Source organism: Schistocerca gregaria, chromosome 4 (genome assembly GCF_023897955.1).
Source record: "Schistocerca gregaria isolate iqSchGreg1 chromosome 4, iqSchGreg1.2, whole genome shotgun sequence".
Classification (NCBI taxonomy): domain Eukaryota; kingdom Metazoa; phylum Arthropoda; class Insecta; order Orthoptera; family Acrididae; genus Schistocerca; species Schistocerca gregaria.
Genome location: NC_064923.1, coordinates 220,141,775 through 220,167,772, shown reverse-complemented (window position 1 = coordinate 220,167,772; position 25,998 = coordinate 220,141,775). Strand labels below are relative to the sequence as shown.

The 25,998-nt window shown below is 42.3% G+C and overlaps 1 protein-coding gene across 4 annotated transcripts in view; it reads left to right on the top strand.

Moving 5' to 3' along the window:
• The window catches only part of LOC126266681 (saccharopine dehydrogenase-like oxidoreductase), a 130,222-nt gene that overhangs the window by 11,264 nt on the left and 92,960 nt on the right, over positions 1 to 25,998 (top strand). For 2 of the 4 annotated variants that reach the window (XM_049971105.1, XM_049971104.1), the window contains exon 2: positions 23,853 to 24,035. In XM_049971105.1, coding sequence (XP_049827062.1) covers positions 23,853 to 24,035 — 183 coding nt within the window. Of the gene's footprint in view, positions 1 to 6,442; positions 6,576 to 23,852; positions 24,036 to 25,998 lie in introns of all 4 variants that reach the window. The other 2 variants (XM_049971102.1, XM_049971103.1) reach the window with 2 other exon arrangements.

The window sequence follows — 25,998 nt, the reverse complement described above, 5'->3', positions numbered from 1 at the left end:
TTTTCAGTTCGTATTTCCACTAACTGATCATTAACTGCACTAAATTTGCTGTTGTTATCGGTTTTTATTTGTGTTAACTGATAATCAACTGCATAACACCAGATTTAACTGTTTCTTTGCTGACTACACTTTCACTTGATTCAAACCTGTCTAGACTATGTCCTACATTTTTCACTTCATCACTACTACCCTTCTATCTATTCATTTTCCTAGCATTCACAAGAGTCCACAAAAAAAATTAATTTCACAAAACTTCTGTACTTTTCTTTTTTCTTGTTGATGTCCCTTGTCGTACTTGTGAAGTCCTGTTTCAATTCATTCCGTTTGTCATTGTTGATATCTCGTCACTGTTCATCTGACTTTGTTGGGCGGCACACAGGTCTTCTCTTGAGTGATTGAAGTTCTTGTACATAAAAACTGCAAATACACAAATAACTGTCCTTTCTTCTCATCCAACAGACAAAACTTCGTTATCAGTCAACAGATCCCGGAAGATGCCCACCATTGTAATCTTACCCTCCCACATATCACCATTAAATTTTTCTTAGTCTCTTCATTATTCTCAAAAGCTTCAAGAGGCGTAAATTAAACAAAAGAAAAACTTTTTACTTATCTTCATTTTTTCTTCTTGTTGGTGGCAACTGTTATTGCACCTGGGAGTACATTCTTGTGGCTGAAATTTTGATTTTTAACATTGTGGGTTCCTGATGACTGTATAACTGATGAAGATTTGCCTGTATTATTCTTGAATTTCAATGTTTGTCAAATTTTTCAATATCACACTGTCTTTACGATTTGCACTTCTGTCACACCACAAATTACATTATTAGTGAGACAGTCAAAAACATGTTTGATTCCATCCGAGACATGCCCAACACTACCTACATTCTGTGGCATTCACAATATTCCACAGAATTTACAAAGCAAAAGAGTTTGCAAACTTTCTTGGCAGAAGTAGAATCTTTACTACATTATATCTATCTTATAAATGAATCCAGAAATAAATTTAATAATTCACATTAGATTGTGCAATTAATAATATGAATTTTAAGTGTGCCAGATATTCCATAATTTCAAATATTTCTAAAAGAAGAATAATTCCTTCTTTACACACAGAGTGTAACAAATTAATTTCTTTTTATATCTTTTAGCCTGAAATATAATACATCATATACAAAATCAAATGAAATTCTTTCAGTGAAACAGCCGAGAATGTTCACCTATCATATTCTAGATTAATCCTGGTATCGGCTACTTCTATTAAAAAAGTTATGCTAGAAGATGGTGTCCTGTTACACCTGCCTGATTAATGGACCTAACATGCCATGCTCCAATCTGTAGCAAGCTGGCCTTATTTCTCCTGATGACAACATCCTCCTGAGTAGTCCCTACTCAGTGATCTGAATGGGGGCAGCTGCATTATATACAAACGAGACTGAAATAAAGGTAATGTCAGTTTACATGTTGCAAAGAGATATCATAACGAAAGAGCAACTAAGTATGTAGTTCAGTAGTGCATCTGAAGATATTATTATGTGATTTTAATGCTCCTCAACATGCTTGAGGTTCAGTGTGAGAAAACGTAGTCGGGGAAAATGATAGTGGAGACTGTTGATGAAAATAACTTAATTGTTTCAAATGATTGTTTTGTGAGGAGGATAACTTTACCAGACCAATGATTGAGCACTGTAGATATATGTTTGCTCTCAATCAGACTTCACATGGGAGTTAGTCGCTGAAACCCTTGAACTGATCTCTGTGCGCCATTCTCAGATCTGATGCAGGGGCAATATGTGGTGTCATATGACCGGCCTACAACTGGACTGTTTGGAAAGCAGACCACTAAGCTTTAGGGAAAGGTAAAACCTTTTTCGGAATGTTGAGAAACAAGAATTTTATTGCTTATATTGAAGAAGGTGAAACACTGTGCATCCCAGAATATAAATGCTTTGTTCGAAAAACTAAAATGTTATCAGTAAAGTTGTCTGTGGAATACAATAATGCATTCTGGAATAAAGGGGAGCACTAAAACTGTACAGAAAGCATCCTCTGGAAAAAAGTTCTAAAAACGTCAACAGACAGCAGGCAAAAGTAAAGTACCTACTCAAAAATAAGAAGAAAACTGTGTGGCTAAACAACTGTAAGAAAGACACAGCTAGTGCAACCATCTAATAATAAAATAATTAAATACATGGAACCTGGAACAACAATAGTACAACAGTGTTTTCAAAGAAAATAGAGGACCTAGCCGTTGGTGGGGAGGCTTGCGTGCCTCAGCGATACAGATAGCCGTACCGTAGGTGCAAACCACAACGGAGGGGTATCTGTTGAGAGGCGAGACAAACATGTGGTTCCTGAAGAGGAGCAGCAGCCTTTTCAGTATTTGCAAGGGCAACAGTCTGGATGATTGACTGATCTGGCCTTGTAACACTAACCAAAACGGCCTTGCTGTGCTGGTACTGCGAACGGCTGAAAGCAAGGGGAAACTATGGCCATAATTTTTCCTGAGGGCATGCAGCTTTACTGTATGGTTAAATGATGATGGCGTACTCTTGGGTAAAATATTCTGGAGGTAAAATAGTCCCCCATTCGGATCTCCGGGTGCGGTCTACTCAAGACGATGTCGTTATCAGGAGAAAGAAAACTGGTGTTCTACGGATAGGAGCGTGGAATGTCAGATCCCTTAATCGGGCAGGTAGGTTAGAAAATTTAAAAAGGGAAATGGATAGGTTAAAGTTAGATATAGTGGGAATTAGTGAAGTTCGGTGGCAGAAGGAATAAGATTTCTGGTCAGGTGACTACAGGGTTATAAACACAAAATCCAATAGGGGTAATGCAGGAGTAGGTTTAATCATGAATAGGCAAATAGGAATGCAGGTAAGCTTCTACAAACAGCATAGGGAACGCATTATTGTGGCCAAGATAGATACAAAGCCCACGCCTACTACAGTAGTACAAGTTTATATGCCAACTAGCTCTGCAGATGATGAAGAAATTGGAGAAATGTATGATAAATAAAAGAAATTATTCAGATTGTGAAGGGAGATGAAAATTTAATAGTAATGGGTGACTGGAATTCGGAAGTAGGAAAAGGGAGAGGGGGAAACGTAGTAGGCGAATATGGATTAGGGGTAAGAAATGAAAGAGGAAGCTGCCTGGTAGAATTTTGCACAGAGCACAACTTAATCATAGCTAACACTTGGTTCAAGAATCATGAAAGGAGGTTGTATACATGGAAGAAGCCTGGAGATACTGACAGGTTTCAGATAGATTATATAATGGCAAGACAGAGATTTATGAAGCAGGTTTTAAATTGTAAGACATTTCCAGGGGCAGATGTGGATTCTGACCACAATCTACTGGTTATGACGTGTAGATTAAAACTCAAGAAACTGCAAAAAGGTGGAAATTTAAGGAGATGGGACCTGGATAAACTGACTAAACCAGAAGTTGTACAGAGTTTCAGGGAGAGCATAAGGGAACAATTGACAGGAATGGGGGAAAGAAATATAGTAGAAGAAAAATGGGTAGCTTTGAGGAATGAAGTAGTGAAGGCAGCAGAGGATCAAGTAGGTAAAAAGACGAGGGCTATTAGAAATCCTTGGGAGACAGAAGGAATACTGAATTTAATTGATGAAAGGAGAAAATATAAAAATGCAGTAAATGAAACAGACAAAAAGGAATACAAACGTCTCAAAAATGAGATTGACAGGAAGTGCAAAATGGCTAAGCAGGGATGGCTAGAGGATAAATGTAAGGATGTAGAAGCTTATCTCACTACGGGTAAGATAGATACTGCCTACAGGAAAATTAGAGAGACCTTTGGAGAGAAGAGAACCACTTGTATAAATATCAAGAGCTCAGATGGCAACCCAGTTCTAAGCAAAGAAGGGAAAGCAGAAAGGTGGAAGGGGTATTATAGAGGGTTTATACGAGGGCGATGTACTTGAGGACAATATTATGGAAATGGAAGAGGATGTAGATGAAGATGAAATGGGAGATAAGATACTGTGTGAAGAGTTTGACAGAGCACTGAAAGACCTGAGTCGAAACAAGGCCCCAGGAGTAGACAACATTCCATTAGAACTACTGACGGCCTTGGGAGAGCCAGTCATGACAAAACTCTATCAGCTGGTGAGCAAGATGTATGAGACAGGTGAAATACCCTCAGACTTCAAGAAGAATATAATAATTCCAATCCCAAAGAAAGCAGGTGTTGACAGATGTGAAAATTACCGAACTATCAGTTTAATAAGTCACAGCTGCAAAATACTAACACGAATTATTTACAGACGAATGGAAAAACTGGTAGAAGCGTACCTTGGGGAAGATCAGTTTGGATTCCGCAGAAATGTTGGAACACGTGAGGCAATACTGACCTTACGACTTATCTTAGAAGAAAGATTAAGGAAAGGCAAACCTACATTTCTAGCATTTGTAAACTTGGAGAAAGCTTTTGACTATGTTGACTGGAATACTCTCTTTCAATTTCTGGAGGTGGCAGGGGTAAAATACAGGGAGCGAAAGGCTATTTACAATTTATACAGAAACCAGATGGCAGTTATAAGAGTCGAGGGGCATGAAAGGGAAGCAGTGGTTGGGAAAGGAGTGAGACAGGGTTGTAGTAGGAAACAAAAGAAAAATTTGGAGTAGGTATTAAAATCCATGGAGAAGAAATAAAAACTTTGAGGTTCACCGATGACATTGTAATTCTGTCAGAGACAGCAAAGGACTTGGAAGAGCAGTTGAATGGAATGGATAGTGTCTTGAAAGGAGAGTATAAGATGAACATCAACAAAAGCAAAACGAGGATAATGGAATGTAGTCAAATTAAGTCGGGTGATGCTGAAGGAATGAGACTAGGAAATGAGACACTTAAACTAGTAAAGGAATTTTGCTATTTGGGGTGCAAAATAACTGATGATGGTCGAAGTAGAGAGGATATCAAATGTAGACTAGCAATGGCAAGGAAACCGTTTCTGAAGAAGAGAAATTTGTTAACGTCGAGTATAGATTTCAGTGTCAGGAAGTCATTTCTGAAAGTATTTGTATGGAGTATAGCCATGCATGGAAGTGAAACATGGATGATAAATAGTTTGGACAAGAAGAGAATAGAAGCTTTCGAAATGTGGTGCTACAGAAAAATGCTTAAGATTAGATGGGTAGATCGCATAACTAATGAGGAAGTACTGAATAGGATTGGGGAGAAGAGAAGTTTGTGGCACAACTTGACTAGAAGAAGGTATCGTTTGGTAGGACATGTGTTGAGGCATCAAGGGTTCACCAATTTAGTATTGGAGGGCAATGTGGAGGGTAAAAATCGTAGAGGGAGACCAAGAGATGAATACGCTAAGCAGATTCAGAAGGATGTAGGTGGCAGTAGGTACTGGGAGATGAAGAAGCTTGCACAGGATAGAGTAGCATGGAGAGCTGCATCAAACCAGTCTCAGGACTGAAGACCTCAACAACAACAACAACAACATGATAAAAGGAAAGATGAGATACATATCTCTCAACAAATAATCTAATTAAATGCTGTTGAAATTGCACATGGGAATATCAGATAGTGTCACAGCTTTATGCTTCGAAGTGGCCTCTATCCAATGAAATATTTCACTGGCCTAGAGACTGCCAGAAGATTTTACCAAGAAATTTGTCACCATCTAGATACACACAATCCAAATACAGTAGAAGCACTCTTAGTCTCTACACCAGATCATCAGTGCAAGCAAGATGCTCATTTTACGGGACATGCTGAGCAGTATGGGGGTGGACTGTAAAGTGGTGAGAGACATCACATTACAGAGAACGAGAAATTAAAATCAATGAATGACTGTGATGTTAGTAGTTACAGCAGAGGGAGGAGGGCTGCCTCCTGTGTTGTTTTGACGTGTAAAACCTTGTGCAAGGAAAATTTTTCTAAGGTGTTTGTGATTTATTTCTAAGAGAAAGGCTGGATGACAACACGATTATTTATGGACTGGCTAGGTACTGTGTAGAACTGTATACATGATTGACTGATCAGTAAGAGTTCTGTGCAAGTATTGGATGTCACTGAAGGTCATCTCACACCTAAAGTAAAGAATAAAGCTTCTGCATTGAAGAGAAGACCTAGTCATTGTATGACTTCAAAACCAAGATAACAGAATTCAACAGTTCACTAAAAAGTAGTAATTCTGTTGGCTGTGATAGTGTTTCTAGCAGAATATTAAATTCTTGTTTGGACGACATAGAATCACAGTTAAGCGATCTTTATAATCAATCACTGTCATGCAGCATATTTCCTGACTGTCTTAAATGTGCTGTAGTAGCTCTAATTACAGATGTATGTCAATCGTTCTAGTCTTTTCAAAAGTGTTTGGGAAAGTTACATATCATAGAATACTGACTCATTTATGAGAAGAAATTGTTAATTGCATATCAGTTTGGTTTTTGTTATAAGTTCTCCACACAGAAAGCCATAAGATATCTCACCGATGAAGAGCTAGCAGAAGTAAACAAGAAGAATTATCCTGTTGATAAATTCTGTGACCTTGCCAGAGCTTTTGATTGTATGGATTACAAAATTCTATTTAGTAAGTAAAATGTTTTCCTATCTCTCTTGCTTGGGGGATCATAACATATGAAGCACAACAGGTATCAGTACTGGGTGCTCTCTTTTTTTTTTTTTTTTTCCTAACCTCCATAAATGAAGTAACGTGTAAAATTCTTTGGGGTCTAACTGGGTTACAAGTTAAAATGGAGTCAGCACATGGACAAACTAGTAAAAAAGCTCAGATCTCTGTATTATGCCCTTAGAAGCATTTCTCATTGTGTTAACCTAAAGATAAGAGTGTTGACTTAGTTTGAATATTTTCGTCCCTTGTTGTCATATGGAGTTATCTTCTGAGACAGTGCATCTAAAAAAAAAATAAAGTGTTTATTGAGCAGAAGCTGACAGTAATAATTTTGTGTAAAATAGATTACTGTACATTTTGTAGAAGGATTTTTGAATTCTTAAACTCACTTCCCAACACATTTACTCCTGAACTGCTTTTGTTCATGGTAATAAAAATCAGTTTCAGCTGGACTGTGATACACAATGCAAGACACAAAAATCATTTGCATGTAGACTTTACCCAGAATTCACAATGGAATTATGTGCTGTGATGGTTAGCATTCTATAAGTTTTCATCTAATGTAAGTCAAGAACGTGAGAAATCCTAGCGATTGAAAATTTGAAACATACCTCATTAGCGACTCTTACTCATAGTTATCTGCATACCTGTATTCGGGTACTGGAAAGTCTTCTTAGCTACATTGCAAATAGTAATGCTTGTTATAAAGCTGTATGATGATGATGATAATAATAATAATAACAATGAAACTTCCTGGCAGATTAAAACTGTGTGCCAGACTGAGACTCGAACTCTGGACCTCTGCCTTTCATGGGCAAGTGCTCTACCAAAATGGTTCAAATGGCTCTAAGCACTATGCGACTAAACTTCTCAGGTCATCAGTCGCCTAGAACTTAGAACTAATTAAACCTAACTAACCTAAGGACATCACACACATCCATGCCCGAGGCAGGATTCGAACCTGCGACCGTAGCAGCCGCGCGGTTCCGGACTGCGCGCCTAGAACCGCTAGACCACCGCGGCCGGCAGCAAGTGCTCTACCATCTGAGCTACCCAAGCATGACTCATGCCCTGTCCTCACAGCTTTACTTCCACCAGTACTTTGTCTCCTACTTTCCAAACTTCATAGAAGCTCTCCTGTGAACCTTGCAGAACTAGCACTCCTGGAAGAAAGGATACTGCGGAGACATGGGTTAGCCACAGCATGAGGGATGTTTCCAGAATGAGATTTTCACTCTGCAGTGGAGTGTGCGCTGATATGAAACTTCTGGGCAGATTAAAACTGTGTGCCGGATCAGGGAGTGATGGCCGTCCATCGGGTCGTGAAAAGGGTCAACAAGGACCTCATATCGACCCGAACCATATTCCTGACATTCGACAATGTGCAATTGCCTTCACAAATTAAAGCAGGTTATGAGCTCATTTCTGTTCGGCCATATGTACCCAGCCCTACAAGGTGTTACCAATGTCAGCAGTTTAACCATACACGGCAGTCTTGTGCAAGTGCTGCTAAATGTGTTGCCTGTGGCAGGGACGTCCATGAGGGTGACTGTCCACCTCCGTCCCCTCATTGCATCAATTGTTTGGGCGAGCATGCTGCCTCCTCTCGCGACTGCCCTGTCTACAAAGATGAGAAAAGTATACAGGAAATTTGAGTGAAAGAGAAGGTAGATGCTCGGTCCTTCAAAAAAGAAACGACATGCAAAGATTTCTTGCTTACACAAATTTCACAGCCATCAACTGTTCTTTCGGCAAAACGTAATTCTTCAAAGAAGGCTCATAGAAAAAAGAGTTTCCCATCTCTGCCAAGGCATGTTTCTTGTCCTCCGCCACCCTGCGGTTGCTGTCCCCGGCCATCTTCAGTTTGCCAGGCTGCAACGCTGGTAGCTGATCATCTGGCCTTTCACCAGCAGAGGAAGCTGCCCCTCCTGACCAGCTCAGGAAGGTGGCAGACACAACTGTTGAGTTGATGGACCATGACTCACCCACAACCTATCGATTGCAGCAGCAGTGCTCCCTCAAAGCCAGGCCTTCAGCGGCGATCGAGGTGACCCTGTCTTCCTTTCTTGTTTCTTCTTCTTCTTCTTTCTTTGTTTTGTTTTCATAATGGCACTTCTTCAGTGGAATATTCATGGCATTTAGTCCAACTGAGAGGAACTAAAATTGCTCCTTCAAATGCACTGCCTGCTTGTCATAGGTCTCCAAGAAACGAAGTTACGCCCATGTGATTGTATTGACCTGGCACACTATACCTCTGTGCGTTTTGACCTACCCCCTGTGCAAGTATTCCGGCTCATGGAAGGGTCACGTTGCTGGTTCGGGATGATGTCTACTACGATCAAATCACATTGCACACGCATCTGCAGGCAGTTGCCGTCCGAATTGCTTTCCCCACTTTCACATTTTCCATTTGTACTGTTTACACTCCATCATCATCTGCCTTTACTAGGGCAGACATGATACAACTGACTGCTCAGCTTCTACATCTACATCTACATCCATACTCCGCAAGCCACCTGACGGTGTGTGGCGGAGGGTACCCTGAGTACCGCTATCGGTTCTCCCTTCTATTCCAGTCTCCTACACCATTTTTGTTGATTGGTGACTTTAATGCCCACCATCCCCTTTGGGGCTCTCCAGCATTCTGCCTGAGAAGCTCCCCCTTGGCAGACCTTTTCAACCACCTCAATCTAGTCTGCTTAAATACCGGTGCACCTACCTTCCTTTCAGACGCAACACATACCTATTCCCACTTAGACTTCTCAATATCCACTACCCAATTTGCACATTGGTTCGAGTGGTATGCTCTGTCTGACACATACTGCATTCCACCCCTTCTCCACGTTCAACTAGCTGGAACATCTCGAAAGCCAACTGGGGGCTTTTCACCTCCCTGGCGAGCTTCCATGATCAAAACTTCTCCAGCTGCAATAGTCAGGTCGCATACCTCGTAGACATTATTCTCACTGCTGCTGAATATTCCATCCCTCATACTTCCTCTTCTCCACATTGAGTCCCAGTCTCCTGGTGGACTACAGCATGTGGCGACGCTATTCGTGCTTGGCAACGTGCTTTACACACCTTCCACCGCCACCCTACGATGTTGAACTGTATCATTTACAGACGACTCCATGCATAATGTTGTCGTGTTATTAATGAAAGCAAATAGGCTTGCTGGGTGGCTTTCACCAGCTCATTCAACAGTTTTACTCCTACTTCGGCTGTCTGGTGTGGCCTGCACCGGCTATCTGGCACCAAGATCCACTCCCTGATTTCTGGCCTGACTGTAGCAAATGAAGCCCTCGTCAATCCTGAGGATGTCTCAAATGCCTTTGGCCACTTTTTTGTGGGGGTTTCGAGCTCTGCCCATTACCACCCTGCCTTACTCCCCCGAAAACACGCAGAGGAGGCATGGCCATCTTCTTTCCAGTCTTTGAATCATGAAAGTTACAGTGCCACCTTCACCATGCGGGAACTTGAAAGTGCACTCGCCCGGTCCTGATCCTCTGCTCTGGGGCCCGATGGTATCCATATTCTGATGCTGAAGAACCTTTCTCATGCAGGTGAAGGCTTTCCTCTTCATGCCTATAATCGTATCTGGAAGGAAGGTCATGTTCCCACACACTGGCGTGAAGCAATTGTTGTTCCCATACCCAAACCAGGAAAGGACAAACACCTTCCTTCCAGTTATCGTCCCATCTCCCTTACCAGATGCGTCTGCAAGGTGGTGGAGCGCACGGTAAATTCTCAATTGGTTTGCCTCCTTGAATCTCGACACCTTCTTTCCAATGTCCAATGTGGCTTTCGTAGGTGCCGCTCTGCTGTTGACCACCTAGTTACTTTGTTGACCTTCATTATGAACAACTGTTTGCGTAAGTGCCAGACAGTGGCTGTGTTCTTCGATTTGAAGAAGGCTTACGACACCTGTTGGAGAGTGGGCATTCTCCGCATCATAAACACTTGGGTCCTTTGCGGTTGCTTCCCTCTTTTTATTAATGCATTTTTAATGGGTACGTGTGGGTTCTGTTTTGTCAGATGCCTTTCGCCAGGAGAGTGGGATGCCCCAGGGCTCCGTTTTGAGCGTGGCCCTTTTTGCCATAGCTATCAATCCAATAATGGGTTGCCTTCCAGCTGACGTTTCAGGCTCTCTTTTCATGGATGACTTTACAATCTACTGCAGCACTCAGAGAACATGTCTCATGGAGCGCTGTCTTCAGTGTTGTCTCGACCATCTATATTCCTGGAGTGTCACTAACGGTTTCTGTTTTTCTGGTGAGAAAATGGTCTGTATGAACTTCTGGCATTACCAACAGCTTCTTTCACCATCCTTACACCTTGGTCCCGTTCGTGGAGACAACAAAATTTTTAGGTCTTACATTTGACAGGATACTTTGCTGGTCTCCACATGTGACTGATGTGACTGCTCATTGTACCCGTTCCATAAATGTTCTCCGTGTTCTCAGCAGTACGTCATGGGGAGCAGATCGAATGGTCCTGCTTCACTTTATATCGGTCCATTGTCTGATCATAGCTGGATTATGGGGGCTTTGTCTACTCTTCTGCCTGGCCGGCCATCTTACACTGTCTAAACTCTATCCACCATTGGAGGTTACATCTGGTGACTGGGGCATTCTACACCAGCCCTGTCGAGAGTCTGTATGCCGAAGCTGCCGAATTACCACTAAACTAGCGGCAGGATACGTTGCTTTGTCGGTACGCCTGCGGACTAATGTCAATGCCCGACCACCCGTCGTATTTCTCCTTTTTTGACGGCTCTCTTGACCACCAATACAGGCTGTATTCTCTGCCCTGTTACCTCCTGGAGTTCGCTTTTGTCGCCTGCTCCAGCAACTTGATTTTACCCTCCCTATGACTTTTCGAGTGGGTGAGTGCCCGACACCACCTTGGCTCCAGGTTCAGGCTCGCGTTCACCTTGAACTCAGCTCGCTCCCAAAGGAGAGGACCGCAGATTTGATATATCGCTCGAGGTTTGTTGAACTTCATTCGAGGCTTGCTAATAATGTCTTTATTTACACAGATGGCTCCAAGACTACTGCTGGCGTCGGATATGCCTTTGCTGTTGGGAATGATACCTTTCAATACCGGCTCCTTGACCAGTGTTCAAGCTTTACAGCTGAGCTTCTTGCGCTCTATCAGGCTGTTCAATATATCCGCCGCCATCATCATTCTCCCTATTCCATCTGCTCTGATTCTTTGAGCGCCATTCAGAGTCTCCATGACCCATATTCGGACCACCCTCTTGTGCAACGAATTCAACAATCCGTACAGTCGCTAGCTGATACCGGCGATCGGGTCCTTTTTATGTGGATTCCTGGCCACGGTGTGCCTGGGAATGAAGATGCTGATGCTGCAGCCAAGGCTGATGTCCTCCTGCCTCGGACAGCTTCCTTTTGTGTCCCATCAACTGATGTTAGTGGGGTTCTTTCTCAGCGCATTTCATCATTGTGGCATGAGGCTTGGTCCTCTCTCCATGAAAATAAGCTTAGGGCCATCAAACTGATCCCGACGGTTTGAATGACCTCCTCACGCCCTTCCTGGCGAGAGGAGGTCATTTTGGCCAGGTTGCGGATTGGGCATTGCAGATTTAGCCACCGCTACATGTTGTCCAGTGACCCCACCCCGCAGTGCCCCTGTGGTCATCCATTGACGGTGCGCCATATTTTATTGTCCTGTCCCCATTTTATTCACTCTTGTGTTGTCCTGTGTTAGCTGATGATGCTCGAGCAGCTGCTCATATCCTTAGTTTTATTGCATTGACGGGCCTGTCCAAAGAGATCTAACTTCTTTATTTTGTTTATCTGCGCCTTTGTAAGTCCTTTCTGGTGTTGTCCCCTTGCATTTTTTACACTATTAGTGCACTAACGTTTGTGACTGGGCACTAATGACCTTAGTAGTTGAGCGCCCTAAACAAAAAAGAAGCCTTTCCAGGCGCCAACACCTGATTGCTCTCTTTTCTGACTTACGTAACGCGTATGACACCACCTGGCGACATATCCTTGCCACATTATATGAATGGAGTCTCTGAAGCCTGCTCCCGATTTTATCCAAAATTTCCTGCTGAGCAGCACCTACAGGGAGCCATCCACAAGGCATAGTCAGGGGCTCTAGTCTATGGTTTTCAGTTTTTGGCCGCAACGTCGTGTGTTATGCACTTCTATCGGCGTTTAACCGTTCAACCGGAATCCAGAACTTTACCTTAATGATGATCCACTCACTGTAGTAGAGACATACCGATTCTTAGGACTGGTTTTCAACGCCCAATTGACTTGGCTTTCTCACCTCCATCACCTTAAGTGTAAGTGCCGGCAGCACCTCAATGCCCTCCGCTGCCTGAGTAATACCAACTGGGGTGCAGATCGCTCTGTCCTGCTGCAGCTCTACAGAGCCCTTGTTCAGTCTTGCCTTAACTACAGGAGTCTGGTTTATGGTTCAGTGGTACCCTCAGCATTGTGTTTACTTGACCCAGTGCACCACTGCGGTGTTCGCCTAGCTACAGGAGCTTTTAGGACTAGTCCGGTGACCAGCGTCTTGGTGGGGACCGAAGTCCCTCCATTGCAGGTTAGGTGTGTGCAGTTGCTCTCCAGTTATGTTGCACACGTTCGTAGTTCTCCTGCATATCTGAATTACCATCTCAGTTTCGCGACCACAGCGGTTCATCTCCTGCATCGGCGGCCCATGTCAGGGCTTACAATTGCAGTCTGTGTGCGATCCCTTCTCTCCAAACTGGAGTCCTTGCTTTTACCACCTTTACTTGAGATTCATTCAGGAACACCTCCATCATGCACACCTAGGTCGTGACTTCGCCTGGACCTTTCACATTGCCCTCATTTAATCCTGCAACTCTCCACTGTCACTCCCTCTGGGTTCTTGACATGTACTGGGGCCATGAAGTGGTTTACACTGATGGATTGATGGCTGATGGTCACGTTGGCTTTGCCTGTGTTCATGGAGGACATATAGAACAGCACTCCTTGCCAGATGGCTGCAGTGTTTTCACAACAGAGCTGGAGCCATATTCCATGCTCTTGAGCACATCCGCTCGTGCCCAGGTGAGTCATTTCTCCTGTGTACTGACTCCTTGAGCAGCGTACAAGCTATCGACCAGTGCTACCCTCGTCATCCTTTGGTAGTGACCATCCAGGAGTCCATCTATGCCCTGGAACGGTCCAGTTGTTCAGTGGTGTTTGTCTGGACCCCAAGTCACGTCGGAATCCCAGGCAACGAACTTGCAGTCAGGCTGGCCAAACAGTCTACACAGAAACTGCTTATAGAGATAGGCTTCTCTGAAACTGACCTTCGTTCAGTATTACCCTCCAAGGTTCTGCAGCTTTGGGAGATGGAATGGCGTAATCTCAGTAGGCACAACAAGCTGTGTGCCATTAAGGAAACTACACATGTGTGGAAGACCTCCGTACATGGCTCTCACAGGGACTCTGTGGTCCTCTGTCAGCTCTGCATTGGCCATACGTGGCTGACGAATGGTTACCTCCTCCATCGTGAGGACCCACCTTAGTTTCGCTGTGGCTCATGAATGACGGTCGTGAATCTCTTGCTGGACTGCCCACTTTTAGCTACTCTGCGATGGACTTTTAACCTTCTCAGCACCCTACCTTCGTTGTTGGGTGACAATGCCTCAACAGCAGCTTTGGTTTTATGTTTTATTCGTGAAGGTGAGTTTTACCATTTGCTATAAGTTTTAGCACGTGTTCTTTGTCCCTGTGTGTCCTCCACCCTAGTGCTTTCAGGGTGGGGGTTTTAAAGTGTTGCAGAGTGGCTGGCTTTTCCTTTTTACCCTCATGGTCAGCCAGCCATGGTAGCCTGCTTTCTTGTTTTAACTTCTTCTACATGTTTCTTGTGTCTTTGTGGTTTTTTTGTCCTCTTTTGTCCATTTAAGTGTTTGTTGCCTGTCAGTCGTTGTTGTGGTTTTTCCTTTCATTCTGTTTTGTGTTGTCTCATTGTCTTATTCTCACCCTTCAGCCATTATTTCCTTCAGAACAAGGGACCGCTGACCTCAATGTTTAGTCCCTCCCCCCTCTTTTAAACCAACCAACCAACATTGACATGGTATTTTGTACACTCCAGGCGTGCTGAGCCCTAGTCTGCTCCTTCACAAGCCTCGTGAGTTGTATTTCTTCTGGAGGCCTGAACACTTTTAAAATTTTATGTCTCTTCAGGAATTGGCTAATCCTTCACAACATTGTGACACAGAAAAGCAGAAAAACATATTTCTTGCTCTCTTCTTCGGTGGTTTTCTTCTTACACATTTCACCAAGAATAGCTCATGACACCTGTCGGTGATTGTAGCCAGTTTGCTGGAAGATCCTTTGGAGGTGGTTTATTTCTAGTGGAAAGTTTTTGGCATCTGAGTCAACTTAAGCGTGATGTACAGAATACCATGTTTTTGTGCCAGGCAGTGGTGGGTGAGGTACTGAACTGCATATGGGTTTCCTGTAGATACTGTGGATAAGGTGCCTGTTGTTGTTGTTGTTTTTTTTTTTTTTTTTTTTTTTTTAAGTGACTGAGGACATCAAGGAAGGGTAATGTATTATTTATGCCTAATTTCATAATAAACCTGATGTGGTTGTGAACACAATTCAGATGTTCTAAGAATTCTCCCAGTTTTCATGTCCGTGGGCTAGATAATAATGTGTCATTGATGTAACGATGAAAGTAACTGGATTTAACTCGTGCCGTGTCCAAGGCAATGATTTCAGATTTCTCCATAAAACGGTTGGTTATGGATGGTACTAACAGGCTTCCCTTTGCCTCACTGTTCATCTGGTGAAAATACTGGTCACCATATAGGAAATACAATGATTTCAATATGAGCTTAAACAGTCCCACAATTGTACAATCAAATAGCTGAGACAGGAGGTCTGTACAATCTTTAACTGCAGCATATGTAAATAGGGAAACCACATCAAAGCTGACCAAGAGTAGATGCTTAATTCGGTTGATAAAATTGTTGGTGTTTTTGATGTAACACAAACAGTGACCCACATGCAGTGCAAAGAGGCTGGCCAGATGATTTGCCAGTCTATAAATTGGTGACCCAATGGTGTTCACAATATGGCAATTAAATGAATTCATTTTGTGGATCTCCAGTAGCCCCTAGAGCATAGTTGGTCATGATGCCTGAGGGAGGAGATTCTTAATAGCAGTCTCTTCCATTGCCTACTGTTTTGGGAGCTCTGATATCTTCCTCTTTGTTCTTGACATCGGGACCCTTGGCAGTTTCGTGTTGGTATCCTCCTCAAGTATGAACTAAATTTTAGTGTCAGTCAGCTTTATTCAGAATGATCGATACACTGCTGTAGTCAGTTGGCAGAACCATGATGAGGGAATCACTGCAGAGTGCATGAATGCCGAAATGTGTTTCGCATTGCTATGTCTCTCTATCTTGTTGATGACAGTTCATTCTGTTGTTTTTGTTCTTCTTTTTGTTGTTGTTGAGTGAGCCAGCTGGATTTTGGAACAGCATTATAAAAGAAGATGTAGAAATAAAAATATCTGTAAACACCATAAATAAGGAATGCAGTTTTCAGCTCAGCAGAGCCTGGAACCTGGCTATTGCGGGCTAGGAATGAACACGACAGATATAGGGCAAAAACATTGCCCATTTGGTGAGGAAGTGAGCACCAGTGATGTCACAGCCAACAGCACAGCTATATAATAGCAAAGCGACCATGTCAGTCATTTACTGCTTGACAATAGCCAAGGAGAGCTCGATTGGAAGCTTGTGGGACATTAACCATCTGATGTGGCTAGAAGCCAGAGAAGATTTTATTAATTCATATCACCATACAAATAGAGAGGAAATGTGACACACAGCAGGTGTCAACACAGAAGAGAACCACAGAGAAATGGAAAGGGGCATTCAGCCAGCTATTGCAACAACAGCATGATGCTGAACAAACTGTCATCAACATGATGGAGAGAGATATTGACAAGGCTGCTATTTTGACACTTACAGAAGGTTTTAACAGTGCACCAGTACCTCATAGTATCTCAATCTGTGACATAAGTGGGGTTGAACAAGCAATACGCAAGATGCCTGGTGAAAGCACAGGGGAAATTCGTCAAGAAGCGTGTAGGACTGGGAATGAACTCAGTGGAATTCATTCATTCTGCAACAATCCCCTCATTGTGAGTCTGCCAGCTGACAAGGGCAATATATCCATCATTCTGAATAAAGCTGACTATGATACTAAAATTCAAGTGATTCTTGAGGAGGATACCTACAGGAAACTGCCAAGGGACCCAATGTCAAGAATAATGAGGGAGACACCAGAGCTCACAAAATGGTCATTATTGCAAGAGACACAACATTTAATCAATGTTCAGACCCCTCCCAGCAAAAATGCAACAACTCATCAGGCCTGTGAAGGGCAGTATAGGGCTCAGAATGCCTGAAGTGTACAAAATACGATGTCAATGTGGCTGCTACCATGTCAGGCAAAGAGTAAGCACCATATTCATAAATCATAAATGTGTGCTTTCAGGCACGCCTAAGGGTTATTGTACTTGAGATCCATTTTACTTTCCTTGAATGATGACAGTTGAATAAGTACCTGTGTTTGGAATGAAAATATCAATTTTTATTGGAAAACAAATTACTTTTCAACATAGTTCTGCTTTTTCCCAATAACTGTCACTTGACATTCTGATTTGAGTAGAATTGTATATTTCTTGCAAATCATTCTTTGTGTTTAGAACAAGATAAAATGGAAGCCGGGTCAGATGAGTGAGGAGTGCAACACCAATTTGTAATGCAGTTTGAGCAGTTTTGTGGCATCAAGTCCAAGTGAATGTGCTGCTGCACTGTTGTAGTGGAGCAGTGCTTCCTTCTTCATTAACTGTTTCCTTCAATTTCTTAGTAAGTGGCCAGTATTTCATTGCAGTATGTCCAGTGGTTATTTTTTCTTTTTCTAGAAAGCCTAAGAGTATGACCAACACCACAAAAAATCATTGCCTTAATGTTATTGGCTAAAAAGACAGCTCTCATCTCCTACAGATTCACCAGAAGTAACCAATTATTTTAATTAGTTTTTTGGGGTGTGGTGGTGATTTTAGGCCTCATAAAGGGTAATAACTTGATGCATAGAGTACTTACGCTCTTACTAAACTTGCTCCACACACAGCTAAAAGTTGAAAACGTGATCTATTTGTTATCCACTGTAAGCAATCATGGCACTCTTCAGGATAACCAGTTTTTGTATCTCCATCTTAATCATGAACAATATCATTATTCCCCTCAACTCAATTTTGCTCTCTAGTATTTCATGCACTTTCATTTCAGGGTCGTGAAGAATCATGTTGTGAAATTTTTCGCTGCTGCTTCTTTATGGGCCAAACCGTATATCAAAAAGATGATCTGATGGGGGAAAGGGCAAAGGGTGGTGTTGCAGTTTTTGTCCGTGACATGCACCCCTCATCTGAGCTCCCTCTCGTTACCGACTTGCAAGCAGTTGCAGTTGACATTCTTGTGGGTCGGAGGCTCACAGTCTGTTCAGTTTATTTACCGCCTCAGGATGCAATAGACTCTGAGGCTCTCACAGACCTTATTAGCCAACTCCCCCACCTATTTCTTCTTCTGGGGGACTTCAATGCTCATAATGTCTTATGGGGCTCTCTGACTAATTGCTATGTGGGAGGCTGCTGCTGACCTCCATTCTAGTGACCACTTCCCCCTTTGGATTCGCCTCCTGGATGAGACTGTGGCATTACCAGTGCCGCCCAGGTGGCACCTCTGCAGAGCTGACTGGACACTTTTTAGCCATCTGGTTGGTTTGGAACACCATGCCAGCATCCACGAATGGGTCAACCATGTTACAGCTGTGATCTCCCATACTGCTGAATTGTCGATCCCACGGTCCTCAGGTCATCCCCAGAGGTGTCCTGTCCCTTGGTGGACCACTGAGTGCCGCTCAGCCATCCCAGCGCGGCGTGCAGCTTTGCGCCGCTTCAAGTGCCGTCCCTCAGCTGACAATCTTGCGGCCTTTCAGGTGGCAAGGGCCAAAGCGCGCCGAGTGATTAAAGAGAGCAAACAATGGTCATGGCAATCGTTCTTGAACTCCATCTCTCACTCCACTAGTTCTACGAAAGTATGGGAAGCCATCAGGAGGATTTCCCGGAAACTCAGCCAACTACCTGTCATGGCATTGCTGCGTCAGGGATGTCTCCTCACGGCGCCGAGAGAGATTGCCCAGACACTGGCCATGCATTTTGCGGACTCTACCGCCACTATTAACTGTGATCCAGATTTCTGCCGCTACTGCACTGGCATCGAGAGGGGTCACTTGGACTTCCGGTCTCTAAATTCTGAACCCTACAACTGCCCCTTCACAATGTGGGAACTGGATTCGGCGCTGTCTGTGGCTCATGCTACTGCGTCTGGTCATGATCAAATCCAGTACAGCATGTTGCGGCACTTGTTTCTGCCATCCAAGGAAGTTCTCCTGAACTGTTTTAATATGATATGGTTATCCGGCACGTACCCTGACTCGTGGAGGGAGGCGATTTTGATTCCCCTCCTCAAACCAGGGAAGAACCGAACGCATCCCAGTAGTTATCAAAGTATTGCTTTGACAAGCTGTGTCAGGAAGACGTTGGAACGCATGGTCAACCGTCGTCTGGTTTGGCTGCTCGAGACCAGGCAGCTCCTTAGCCCCTCTCAGTGTGGCTTTCGGAGATGTCGTTCCACTATAGACAACTTGACCCTACTTGAGGCGTCCATCCAGCAGCCAGCAGGCCTTCCTATGTAACCAGCATTGTTTAGGTATATTCTTTGACATTAATAAGGCGTATAACATGACTTGGCGCCGCCTTATCCTCAATCAACTCCATGAATGGGGCTTTCGTGGCCGTCTCCCCATCTTCATTCGGTCCTTTATTTCTCACCGCCTCTTTCGATATCGGGTTGGTAATGTGCCATCTGATTTGTACATGCAGGAGAATGGTACTCCTCAGGGCAGCGTTTTAAGTGTCACCCTCCTTGTTGTCGCTATTAACAGTATCACGTCCACTATCCGGAGTCCTGCCCAATGCTCCTTGTTTGTGGACGATTTTGCTGTTTTCTGTTCTTCCTCCAGTCTTGTCAGTGCTAGTCGGCAGTTGCAGCTTACGATAAAGCGCTTAGAGGCATGGACTGCAAAGATGGGTTTTACCTTTTCTGCAGACAAATGTGTGTGTGTTCATTTTAATCATTCTCAGCGTCTTTTTACCTCCCCTGAATTGCGTCTGAGGGACACCGTTCTTCCTTTTAGAGACACTGTGAGGTTCCTGGGCCTCATTTTTGATTCCAAGTTGTCGTGGTTGCCTCACCTTCTCACCTTAAAGACCTCAAGGTGGGGGCCCTGAAGGCACTGAATAATTTGAAGTGTCTGAGCCATTGGTCCTGGGGAGCAGATCGGGCTCGTCTGCTGCAGTTTTATAGGGCTTTCGTCCGATCGCGTCTTGACTATGCTTGCACCATGTATGGGTCAGCAAGGCCTTCGTATCTGAAGATTCTTGACGCAGTACACCATGAGGGTATCAGGCTGGCCACTGGTGCCTTCCGTACCAGTCCCATCCCCAGCTTGTGTGCTGAGGCAGGGGAACCGCCGCTCGCCATTCAGTTGAAACTCCTCATGGTGCGACGGGTGTGTCATTTCCTTGCCTGTCCTACCTCCCCTGCGTACCCTACCGTTGCCCGACCGTGTGTGGAACGTCTCTTTTTCCAGTCGTCCCAGGGCAACGAGACCATTTGGGATTCGTGCCAAGCATTTACTTGAGTCCCTTGGTGTGAAGCGTGTGGCCCCCCAACGACAAGGTTTTACTCACCTGCCTCCCTGGTTGCTCCAGAGGCCCAGCATCCTTATAGACTTGTTGGAGTACCGGTGGAGCTGCACTCCAGCGTTGGTTTTTACCTCCTTATTTTACGATCTTTTACACCAGCATCTGGACCATGTACCTGTATTTACGGATGGCTCTAAACAGGGGGACTCTGTTGGTTGTGCTGTTGTTTTCCCTGATCGAGTCATCAAGTTACGGCTTCCTGCAGCGTTTACCATCTTTGATGCCGAATTGTTTGCGATCTTGGGGGCATTGGAGCAGATGAGATGTGTTCCCAGTCTTAAGTTCCTCATCTGTTCTGACTCCCTGAGTGCCCTTCAGACCATGCAACACTTGTACCCAGCGGATCCGGTCGTCCAGAACATCCATGATGCCCTACGCCACCTGCAACGACAGGGGAAGGAGGTTTCTTTCTGCTGGGTGCCGCGGCACGTGGGTGTTAGGGGAAACAAACTGGCGGATGTAGCTGCCAAAGATGCATGTTCCCTCCCTCACGTTGTTCAATGTGCCGTCCCCCTCCATGCTGTTACCTCCCTTTTGCATTTTCGTGTTGTGAGTCAGTGGGAAGAGGAGTGGCTGGCAGTTGGTGACAATAAGCTGCGTCTGGTCAAGGCCACTACGCGGCCATGGCGTACCTCTTATCAGTCATGCAGGCGGAATGAGGTTCTCTCACTCGTCTCCGTATCGGGCACAGTCCCGTAACGAATGGTTTTTTACTCCGGCGGGAGGACCCCTCAATCTGCAGTGCTTGTGGCGTCCAGATTACTGCCCACCACATTTTACTTGACTGTCTTTTATTCTCTGACCAGAGGGCGGTGGTTTCTTTGCCACCGGATTTGCCCTCTATTTTGCAAGATGGCCCAACGACTGTGGTTAAGGTCTTACGGTTTTGTGTCCTGTCCAATTTGTTGCCTCGGATTTTAGGGAGAGGGTTTTAATGTGCTGCTGGGTGACTGGCTCACCCAGGTTTTAGGTAAGAGGTCCGTCAGTCACAATTACCTCCTTGTTTCCCTTCGATTTCTGTTCTCCTTTCCTTGTGTTTCCTTTCCTTTTTTAGTGTGTTCCTTCTCCTCTTGTTTTGCCCATGTATGTGAGGATTTGGAACTGTGTCAGGTCTGTGTCTCTTAGCTGTTCTCCTTGTTCGCTGCACACACACACACACACACACACACACACACACACACACACACACACAAGAATCTTCATGTTGCATATTCTGAGTGGCCCCCTACCAGGTCCATGTGAAGTTGGAAGCTCCATGCCATACTTGTCATATGCAAAAATGAGGTCCTGTACAGTATTTCAAACCTATGCTTTAATTTAACATTAACAAAAAATACATGTTTACTTCTTTACATGTGAAGACAAAGGTACAGAAAACTTCAAAACTCTGACTCTTAAGGTCAAAATCCTGAATGTAACTACACAAAAATTCAGTACTGTCACATCTGCATCTACATGAATACCCCAAAAACCACATTTAAATGCCTGACAGAGGGTTCATCAAACCACCTTAACAATAATTATTTATTATTCCAATCTTGTACAGTGCATGGAAAAAATGAACACATATATCTTTCTGTGTGAGCTCTGATTTCCCTTATTTTATTATGGTGATTGTTTCTCCTGATGTACGTTGACATCTACAAAATATTTTTGCATTCGGAGGAGAAGGTTTGTAATTGAAATTTTGTGAAACGTTTCTGCCACAATGAAAAACACATTTGTTTTAATGATGTCCACCCCAAATCCCATATCATGTTAGTGACACTCTCTCCACTATTTCATTACAGTACAAAACATGCTGCCACTACTTGAACTCTCTCAATGTTTTCCGTCAATCCTACAGCAACAGTACTCTGAAAGATGATGGACAAGTGTAGTGTATGTAGCCTCTTTAGTAGATCTATTACATTTTCTAATATCCTGCCAGTAAAATGCAGTCTTTGCTTAGCCTTCTCCACAACATTTTCTGTGTGTTCCTTTCAATTTAAGTTGTTCGCAATTGTAATTCCCAAGGTATTTACTTGAATTTATGGCCTTGAGATTTGACTGATTTATGTGTAACCAAAATTTAACAGATTCCTTTTAGCACTCATGTGGATGACCTCACACTTTTAGTAATTTAGGGTCAATTGCAAATGTTTGCCCCATCCAGGTATCTTTTCGAAATCATTTTGCAATTTGTTTTGATCTTCTGATGACTTTACTAGTCGATAAACTACAGCTCATCTGCAAAAAACCTAAGATGTCTGCTCAGATTGTCTCCTAAATTGTTTATATAGATAAGGAACAGCAAAGGTTGGGGAATGCCGAAATCACTTCTGTTTTACTTGATGACTTTCCATCAGTTACTGAAAACTGTGACCTCTCTGACAGGAAATCATGAATCCAGTCACATAACTGAGATGATATTCCATAAGCATGTGATTCCACTACAAAACACTTGTGTGGTATGGTGTCAAAAGCCTTCCAGAAATCTAGAAATACAGAATCAATTTGAAATCCCTTGTCAATAGCACTCAAAGAGCTAGTTATATTTCACAAGAGCGATGTTTTCTAAATCCATGTTGACTTTGTGTCAATAGATCATTTTCTTCAAGGTAATTCATAATTTTTGAACACAATATATGTCCCAGACTCCTGTCGCATATCAGTGTTAATTATATGGTCCTGTAATTTAGTAGATTACTCCTACTACTTTTCTTAAATATTGGCATGACCTGTGAAAGTTTCCAGTCTTTGGCTACGGATCTTTTGTCAAGCGAATAGTTATGTATGATCGTTAAGTATGGAGCTACTGTATCAGCATATTCTGAAAGGAACCTAACTGTTATACAGTCTGGACTGGAAGAATTGCCTTTGTTAGATGATTTAAGTTGCTTCACTACTCTGAGGATACCTACTTCTATGTTGCTTATGTTGGCAGTTGTTCTTGATTTGAAAATCTGATCTTAGTTCTTTGATGACAGTTCTTGCAAGGCATGTGTGAACATTGTGCCCAGTAGCTTGCACTCATGGAAAAAAATAGTTTATTATTTAAATCATAAGGTTTAATGAGCACAGAGTCTGCAAAATACCAAAATAAAAATTGCATAACTGAAATCCCTGACTCATAACTTTTAGTTTTTTGAATATTAGAAAACTTTCATAGAAAATAATTTTAATTAATACATTGAGTTTCAACAATCAGTTTATTTTGGTATTAACAGTGTGATATATGATGTTTCTTTTTCTAGTGGCTCTGTTACCTGTATCAGAAAAACTGCCATATTCCAATTGTATTTTATAAAAAGCATTACATTCAAACAAATGTTATAAGATAACAATATATTTGCAAGTCACTTCAATTTTTTTCTCATTAGTGTTGGAAATTTTCAGCAGGATCAGTTGAAGGAGAAAAACTGGACCTTGTTATATTTGGTGCCAGTGGCTTTACTGGAAAATATACTACTGAAGAAGCTTTAAGATTATCGAAAGTAAATGATGGTTTTACATGGGGAATAGCTGGTAGGAGCTCTAAGAAGTTAAAGCATATTTTAGATGATATCAGTAAGAAAACAGGTATGTGCTTTAAAAATCACAAACATTATGTAATGATACCATATCTGTTGTCTCCACATTTACAGTTATCAGTAAATAATAAGTCTTTAAGATACATACATTTTTTATTTATTTTTTCCTCAAGACTATTAATTTGAAAATATAATGCAGTATTCATTTAGCATTAATTACACTATAAATACAAAACAGTCTCCAAAACACTTGACATAATAAAAAGAATCTATTTCTAACTGATATTAGATTTCGTCAGTGTTGAGTGAACATGGCACCTGTTTGTTTCATTGAAGTGAAAGAGCAAGTTGGTATATTCTCAATAATAACCAGCGCTGAAAATTTTAATTCTTACTTCACTAGTAATGCACCGTCTAGCCACTGTGAGAATCTATAGTCTGCATCTACATCCACACTCTGCAAACCATAGTAGAGAGTATTTCCCATTGTACCATGTTCCATTGGTGTTTGAAGCACAGAAAAAAATGACTGCTTTAATGACTGTGTGTGGTGCCATTAGCCTCATTTTGCCTTCATGGTGCCCCTGGGATTGATACATAGCAATCTGTAGTATGTTTCTAGGTTACTGAGTTAAAACATTTGTTTGAAACTATGTAAGTGTACCTCGTACTCTAATCGTCCCACACATCACCATAAAATTCCTCATAGTCTGGTCATTTTTTATAAAAACTTTGAAAGGCATAAGATATACAAATGAAGATCCTTTCTTTTAAGTATCTTGATTTTTGTCGCCTTGTTTTTGGCTCTAATTCTTGTTGTGTCTAGAGGTACATTCTTGTGGCTATAATTTTTATAACATTCTGGGTTCCCAAAGATGAAATAACATGAAGATTTGCCTGTTGCTATGAATATTATTTTACTTTATCCCAGTCTTCTAAATCACACTGACTTTTCAATTTTTACTTCTGTCACACCAAAAGTTACATTGTAAGCGACACACTCAAAAACACATCTGATTCCATCAGAGGCATGCCCACTACTAATACTTACATTCTGCAGTACTCGTACAATTCCAAAATGTTTACAAAGCGAAAGAGTTTACATACTTTTTTGCCAAAAGAAGAATCTTCACAGAAATATTTAATTATCTTGTAAATTAATCCAGAAATGCATTTAATAATTAGCATTAGATTGTGCAATTAATAATATGGTTTTTAAATGTGCTTGAAATTTCATAATTCCAAATATTTTTGAAAGAAGAGTAATTTTAACTGTTAGTACATATCAATTATAACACATTAATTTCTTTTTATACATTTCAGCCTGAAATATAGTACATTGTATAAAAAATCATATGAACTTCATTCAGTTAGACAGCTGATTCAATATTCACCCATACAAGACTCAATACATACATGGTATTGGTTATTTCTATAGAAAAAGGTAATGTTAGAATACAGTGACCCATTATAACCTTCACAGGGTAATTGGTGTCTGTCAGTTTGGTTTTTCAGAATTTCTATGATGCTCATCCCTGATTCAAGCAAACTGGAGCCAATTTGCACTGCCCTCCTTCATAAATATGCAATATCCCTTGTTAATCCTACTTTTTTGTGTGTCCCACATACTTGAGCAATATTCTAGGCTGAGTCACTTTGTAAGCAATCTCTCTTGTCTACTGGTAGCATTTTCCTAGTATCTTATCAGTGAACTGAAATGTCCACCTGCTTTAACTCCAACTGACACTATGTGATCATTCCATTTCATATCCACAAGAATTGTTACACCTAGGTATTTGTGTGAGTTAATTGATTTATGTTGTCTCTCACTGATATTTTTTGCCTTTTGTTTAATTCACTATTTTTTGTTTCTGTACATTTAAAGCAAGTTGCTAACCTTTGCATCACTTTAGAATCTTGAGATCTGCTTGGATTGACAAAATCATCTGCAAGAAGTCTTTGGTTACTTCACAGTAAATGATGACAGCCAAAACAGTTACAGGATACAGATT